Here is a 7,645-nt window from a genome sequence, read left to right on the forward strand (position 1 = left end):
GGTAGGCAGCATGCTCACATCTCTGCTCTAGGAAACTCTCTAGGACTATCTGTTATAGACCAAGTGTCGATCTGCCTTGGTAAAGGGAGTCCACAGAGGCAGTTTCCTACACCAGTGAAATCATGGGTCTTGTCTAAATAAAATGGTTTTATGTAACACAGTATTTTCAAATTTTTTGTTTGTCATATATGCATATGTATTTGCTTTCATTGATGGCTGAGTTTATAATAAACTTTTTTTTTACAAAAAAGAAAAATACAAGTTCTGCTTCAAGTGATTTTTTTTAAAATAAGGAATGATGCTGCTCAGCATCTTCCAAAGCACTTGAGAGTATCTCATTTGAGCCTCATAACAGACCTGCGAAGGTCACACATAGTAATATATCCCTTTTACAGATGGTCAAGGTAATACATATACCATTACCCTCATTTTTTCTGAGCCCCAGAGAGATAATAGTGAGTTGTCCAAGGTCATGCACCTAATAAATGACAGAGCCAGGATTTAAATCTGGTCCTCCTTGTTTCCACATTCAGTGCCCCTTCCAACATACCAATACTGCTGCTGCAGGAAAGGAAGGGGTGAGTCTATGGTGAGACCAGAATAACCTAAGGAAATTAATGACTCCAGGAGTACAGACATAGAACCATGGCAGAGGATTAAGCTGATGACCACACAGAGAGAAAAAGTCCATGATCCCTTCGTCACTCTGAAAGCTACCCAGGAAAGCCCAGCCCACGGGGAGCTCACCTTAGGGGAGGAGAAGAGGGGGAGGAACATTACCTGGGCAGTGGCTACCTGGGCCTGCTGCCATTGCTGGAGAAGCTGGTGGTGGAGGAGCCGAGTACAATGTGGAGTCAGCAGGGGTGTTACTGGCATGGCTGAGGACTTGGGGGAGGAGTCTAGGCTTCTTGAGGGTGACCACGGTGGAGCACTGGCAGGGTGGGCAGAGCCAGCTCCAACGTCCTGGACACAGTGGCATACCTGGGGATGGAGAAAGGAAGAGGAGGCATAATGAGTGGTTGGTGGGGGCCTGGCTCAGCCACGCCTCAACAAGGGCTGGATTGGGCAGAAAGAGACAGATATAGTGGAGCAGAATGATGAACAAAGCCAGTCGTATACACACGGGCATCTTTGTGAGTTCGTGTGCTTTGGTGTAGGTAGGACCCAAAATCTGACTCCGGCTCACACTTTTCTGCTGTGATACATCTGGTTTCTTATAGCCCCAGACTCTCTGGTAGGGACAGCCTGGTCTGGGAGCCGGGCTTGTAACACTGAGACATATCAACTTTCATTTACCCATGGGGTTTATGGAGGGGCACACTGGCCTGGATAGCTGAAAACAAGAAATAAAACTAAAAAACCCCCAAAACCCAAACCTTTTTTTGGCTTGACTTTGGGCTAGAGAATATATATGTATACACACACACACACACACACACACACACACACACACAGCCTCTTAGACTTAAAAGGGCCCTAGATGTCATTGGTTCCAAACTCTGAAACAAAAATCCCTCCTATAGTGCTCCTCATAGGTGGTCAGCCAGCCTTTATGTGAATGCCTTCAGTGACAGACAACTCACCAGTTACGAGGCAGTTCATTCTACTGTCAGATAGCTTTGATAGGAAGTTATTCTTCATATTGAACCAAAGTCTGTTCCACTGAAAATTCCTCACATTGGTCCTGATTTCTAGGGCTAAGCAGGACAAGTCTCACACCTCTGTCACATGACAATTCCTTTAAATATCTGAAGGCAGCTATAATGTTCATCCTGAGTCTTTTTTTCTGTGGCCCAAACCTTCCTAATTTTTTCAACAGATCCTTGTGTGACAAAGAGTTATGGGTCCTCTACCTATTAGCAGGTCTTACCATTAGACAAAGGGGCTCTCTGAGCGCCCATCTTCCCAATGAAATCAGTAGTTCCCCTTTCCCCTGTATCCCCTGCCTGACTCTGTTCCCTGCCCACATTTGAGGCTTCCTATCCTGCTGTTAGGTTTTTTTACCTGTCTGAGTCTTTCCTTTTCCAGCTTTGTTTGGCTGGTCTGTTCCCTCAGAACAGCTCTATCAGAGTCTCCGTCGGCCCCATCCTCCTCTCTTAGTTTCCTTCCCTCTACTTGATATGCTGTAGGAAAGTAGAAGAGAGGAGGAAGTATTGTGCATGAGGAAGAACTGGTCTGGCTCTGCCCAGGAGTTACTACAGCCTTGATGTTGTCCATAGGCTAGCTAGGCAATGGCTCTCCTTCTTCCAGGATTTCTCCTGGTTCATCCTCTGAGCTTACACACCCATGTCTTGGTGGCTGATGGGTGCGGTAGGGCAGAGGAACTGGAATGAATATAGTTCATCCAGCAAACACCCTCAAGCATGAGTTAGACATACAAGAGTTCTTTCCGCTACCCCAGCTCTAATCACAGGGTCACTCTAGGGAATGAATTCCAAGAATAATAAACAACAATAATCATAAGTTCTGTGTCACTCTAAGGTTTATAAAATAGCTTCCTCACAACAGCTTTGTGAGGTAATCAGTACAAGTATTATTATTCCCATTTATAGAGGAGGAAACTGAGGCAGAGAGAAGTAAGTGTCTTGCTCAGGATGAAGCAGCTGGTAAAGGTCAAAACCAGGAATCCAACTCAGACCATTTGACTACAAGACTAATGTGCTTTGTATCATAGCATGTTATCTAAGACCTTCCCCTCCCTTGGCCTGATGGCTATCCTGGAGACAGCCTGAGCAAAGTAAAGTATAGTTTAGGTGGAAGTGATTAAAAGAAAGGTGAGAATGGAGTACCTGCTTGAGGCCTCTTCTCTGTAGGTTGGCAGGTGGCTGCATCAGCATTGGGTAGAGGGTGTTGTAGACTCAGCTTGTGGCAGACCTCAAAGGCCTGGCCCACTGTCCTCACTGCTCGAATGGCCTGGCTCTGCCCACATGTAGATGGACAAAAGGATACATTGATACTCACCATGTAGGACTCAGCCCAGCCCCCTAATACCACTATGGATTGATCCCTTAATAGTAGTTATACAAGGTATACATACCACACCAACCATTTCTGGACTTTGCGTGCAGGAATGGGGAACCTGCGGCCTCAAGGTCACATGTGGCCCTCTAGGTCATCAAGTGCAGCCCTTTGAATCTAAACTTCACAGAACAAATACCCAAATAAAAGGATTTGTTCTGTAAAACTTGAACTCAGTCAAAAGGCCACACCCAAGAACCTAGAAGGTCACATGCGGCCTTGAGGCTGCAGGTTCCCCACCCCTGGCTCAGGGGTTTCTTGTGCTATGACCTCTAGTTTAGGTTAGGGAGGTGAGGGTCAGGATGGGGACAAAGAATGTGTTGGCAATGGATGTTGAGATCTTTTACCTTCTTCTTAGACTTAAATACGTTGCACCGAAAGGAGTTATTGGTCCCATCCCTGGCAATGTAGCTGAATATCTTCAGGTCCTGAGAGTCATGGGACACATAGAAGATTCTAGGAGGAAATGTCCCATGTCAATATATCCAACTGAGAAAGCAATAGTCTCTAAGTACTCCATTACCACTGGGTGCCCAAGATGGGGTGGGGGTACTAGTAACACCAAGGATCCTTCTCTAGGACCTATGTTTCCCTTCAATTTTATGAGACACAGGAGTGTGGGTCCCTATCTGAGACTAGGTTTGGTGGCCCTCTTGCCCCAAGACAACTGACCATATGGAGGTGCTATTTTGTCCTGTGCCATTAAATCTGTCTGAGATAAGGATAGCACCTCAGTCATTCATTACCTCTGAGCATGCTAGGATGGGATCAGGTGGGTGGCAGTAGGATGCCATATTGTAGAGGCACAATGACCTTTCTAAAAAAACAGTGCCACAGAGAGCCTATGTAGGTGGGGGCCTAGGTCCATACCCAGCAACTGATCTTTCTTTCCCTATCACTGGAACATGGGGTATGGGACTTCAACTCCAGTACCACTCAGGAACTGTATTTAGGGAACCTCTACAACCTAGAACCTGCTGCAATATGTGGACTAATTCCTCTGCCATTTCACGGACCTAACTGGCAAAACCACCACCACCTAAGCCATCTATAACTACCAAATGCTCAGACACCAGCTGCTCAGCTTCTTACTACCAGAACTGTCCAAGACCAGGACTCCAGACATTTGGCCCAACTGGGAGCTGAATGCATGCTATGCTGATGACCTAGCCACTGGTTTTTACAGACCCAGTCTTCCTGCTCCTTCTATCCCCTGTTCCCTGTTATTTAGGGAGCAGACTGCACTACCCTCCGTCATCTTGGGATAGAGTTGAGAGGACCCAACTGACTGGCTAGCAAACCTACCTTCTTTTTATCAGTGACTCAGAGTAGCCTAAAATCCCTTTCTGTCATCACTCCCACTTAGCTCTACTCTACCCCTCCACAGGCCCTATTCTGTTTTATTGTTAACAAATTTCTCTTAATCCTAGACCTTTTCCTCTCACACATTTTCTTTCTTGTGCTGATGGAAGCCTGGGTCCTTCTAGAAGATACTACATCCCTGCCTATGTTCTCTAAACTGGATGTTCCTTCTTTCGAACCTCTTGACATCCTGGACTGGCAGGAGGGGTAGGCATACTCTCTGCTTCTCCCTTCTACTTCCAGACCCTCCCTCTGTCCTCATCACTAAGCATCCTCTCCCATCCTTACACTCCTCCTTTATCCCAAGTGGTACCTGAAGTTATCAGATATTCTCTGGGTCCCCTTCACTAGCAGCACAAGGTGCAGGGTTCAAGGCTGCCTTGATCTTTCTTAATAACAATAACATCTGGGATGGGGGTGTTGATGTTCCTGCTCAGATGGATGGAACGACCGTGCCTCACCAGTCATTTTTACTGGGATAAGGGAGTTAGTAAGGGTGACGATCCCTACCTGTAGACAGGGTCGTGCATCACCAGTGTCCTGCTTTCTTCCCAGGCCCACTCCTTCCTCTGCAGAGAAGTGAAAAAAAAAAACAAAACCACACACACAAAACCCCCCCCCCAACAAAACAAAACAAAAAAGCCCAAAAAACAAAACAAAACAAAAATACAAGGCCTTAGCACAGTGCTGATTAGACAAGGGTGTCAGGAAGCTAGAGGGAGAAAATGGGTCCCCATCCTTGGACAGTTTCCAGTCTATGGGTGGAAATAGTCTTCATACATGTGGAATGAGGAACACATGAGACAGCATGGTATAGTAGAAAGACCATTGGATTTAAAGTCAGAGGATCTGGGTACAAACCCCTGGGTTGGGTAAGCACTGGTTAAGGGCATTAGTTAAAATGATCTCTAAAGTTCCTTCCAGCTTTAAATTCTATGATTATTTAAGGACTGATTCAAGAGCTAGATTCAGTGAGGCGGAGCTACGGTTATGGGAATTCTGAGGAAAGAGGCCACAAAAGGTTCCTGAAGGTGGTGGTAGCACCTAAGTTGAGCCTTGAGGGATGAAAAGGATTCAGAAAGGAAGGAGGAGTTCACAGGCTTAGAGGATTTGGAATAATGGACTTTAGGGACTATCCAATTCAACCCCTTAATTTTATAGATGAGGAAACTGAGACCCAGAGAGAGAAAAAGTGACTTGCTCAAGGTTATACAAAAAGTAAATGGTTTCATAAGAATTCAAACCTAGGTCTTCTCATTACAGACACAGCATTCCTTCTGCTAAACTCCAGTGGCATTTGAGCAGGGGAAGAATGTTATCAGAGCTATACTATGAATAGATGACTGGCAGTATGTGCAGAAAAGACCCAGGGGAGAGAGACTGGAGCTCATGTAGCAATCCAGGGAGGAGGTAATAAGGAGGGACTGGAATGGAGGCCTGAGAAAGGGAGAAGGCCAGATGCAATGGAGAGACAGAGAGCACAAGCCAACCCCTGAATATCCCTGCAGCCTTGTGATAAGATATAAGATTTGGAGCAGGAAAGGAAAAGAGAGATTATTTATCTAATCTGCTTGAAGCTGTATAGGTTGTGATTTGCCTAAGATCATAAATGAAAGTTGTAAATGGAAGAGTCAAGATTCAAACTCAGGTTCTTTCACTCTAAATTCAATGTCTTTTCTTACCACTACTTCACTGCTGTCAGCCTTACTCCCTCCTTTCTTTCCCCTTCAGTCTCACCTCAAGGAACTTCTGAGGTCGAGGTTTTTCCCTGTCCTGTGGCCTGATACATTTAGGAGGCTATTATTAAGGCGACCTTAGCAATAGAGGGTGGGAAGGAAGTGGTGTGGTCATGGTTACTTTCTCTGGAAGATTCTACTCCAGGAAGGGGGCCTCTCCTTGGAAAAAAAGGGAGGGTAAGAGATACTTACCTTCTGCATCTTCCTGAGAATCACCTTCACACCATCAACAGACACCACGATGCTGACTTTCTTTTTCTTAATGTTTTTTGCTTTGAATTCACACTGGGAGGGGAAAGAGATGTTTATCACTTGGAAGCAAGTGGCTGGTTGGGCCACCCTAGGTATACTGAATATTGACCAGGATCCCCACTTAACAACATGCCTGCTGTTAGCTTTGTCAGAGGCAGACACTGAAAATTCTAGACAGTGACAGTCCATTACCTCAGGGAAAGATCTTAGAACATAGACTGTTAGAGCTAGGAATGAGCTAAGGATATAGACTGTTAAGAGTTGGGAATGAATTTAGACTGTAAGAGCTAGGAATGAGCTTGGAACAGACAGAGCTAAGAATGAGTTTAAAACATAGACTATTAGGGCTAGGAATGAGCTTAGAACAGACTTTTAGAATCAGAAATGGTCTTAGGACATTGTCAGAGCTAGAAATCAGTCTGGGACATAGATTGTTAGAGTTAGGAATGAGCTTAGAACATAGACTATTAGAATTAGGAATGAATTTAGAACATAGAATGTTAGAACTATGAATGAGCCTAGATCATAGAGCTAGAAATGAGCTTGGAACATAGATTGCTAGAGCTAGGAATGAGCTTAGGACATAGATTGCTAGAGGAAAGCTTATAATACAGAATATTATTACGTAGAACAAAGAGTATTAGAACTAGAACTTGGAAATTATCTAGTCTAACCCTCTTATTTTAAAGAAAAGAAAACTCAGCTGCCTGTTTCTTGTTACACATAAGAAAAAAAAAGCAAGAAAGTGCTACAGCTGAAACATGGAATGTATTCAAGATGCTAACTAGGCCAAATGCATAACATTTGAAACCCTGCCAGAGTCTCTTTTCCTATCTGAGTAGGGGAGGAGAGTTGGGGGGGAAAAACTGTCAGACAGGCAATCTCATCTGTTCCTCCAGTGCTCTTGCCATCCCACAGGCCCTCCCTCTCCTCACTCTACCTCAGTGGCAGAAGCCTAATCCACCTGCACTTGGCACACCATGCCAGGAGGTCACCTTGGGTTCAGAGAGAGCAGGATTGAAGTGAGTAGATGCTGGGATGATCTGCCTGCTTGTCTCATGGATGGCTACCAACTGGTATATTAGTAGGGCGAGGGCTGGGGTGCATAGGAATCTTTCTTATTGGAAAGTAAGGGCAGAGACCCTCTTTTTTTTTTTTTTTTTTTGGTATTTGCTTCCCTAGTGCTTAGTACAGTGCCTGGCATATAGTAAACCTTAATAAGGTTTTTATAAGCCTTTAAAAAGCCCTTAATAAGGGCTTTTTAAAATTCATTCACT

General features: G+C 44.9%; 1 protein-coding gene across 1 annotated transcript in view; it reads right to left on the reverse strand.

Moving 5' to 3' along the window:
* The window catches only part of LOC138150370 (carboxyl-terminal PDZ ligand of neuronal nitric oxide synthase protein-like), a 35,985-nt gene that overhangs the window by 15,960 nt on the left and 12,380 nt on the right, over window positions 1–7,645 (reverse strand). Inside the window, exons 3-8 of the mRNA XM_069073756.1 lie at window positions 6,309–6,401; window positions 4,891–4,949; window positions 3,366–3,474; window positions 2,790–2,919; window positions 2,005–2,123; window positions 781–981 (exon numbers count right to left, since the gene is read on the reverse strand). Of these exons, the coding sequence (XP_068929857.1) occupies window positions 781–981; window positions 2,005–2,123; window positions 2,790–2,919; window positions 3,366–3,474; window positions 4,891–4,949; window positions 6,309–6,401 (711 nt within the window). The remainder of the gene's footprint in view (window positions 1–780; window positions 982–2,004; window positions 2,124–2,789; window positions 2,920–3,365; window positions 3,475–4,890; window positions 4,950–6,308; window positions 6,402–7,645) is intronic.

Source organism: Petaurus breviceps, unplaced genomic scaffold (assembly GCF_028583685.1).
Source record: "Petaurus breviceps papuanus isolate PSGF00001 unplaced genomic scaffold, PetGlider_PUasm1.0 90879, whole genome shotgun sequence".
In the NCBI taxonomy this organism is placed as follows: Eukaryota; Metazoa; Chordata; class Mammalia; order Diprotodontia; family Petauridae; genus Petaurus; species Petaurus breviceps.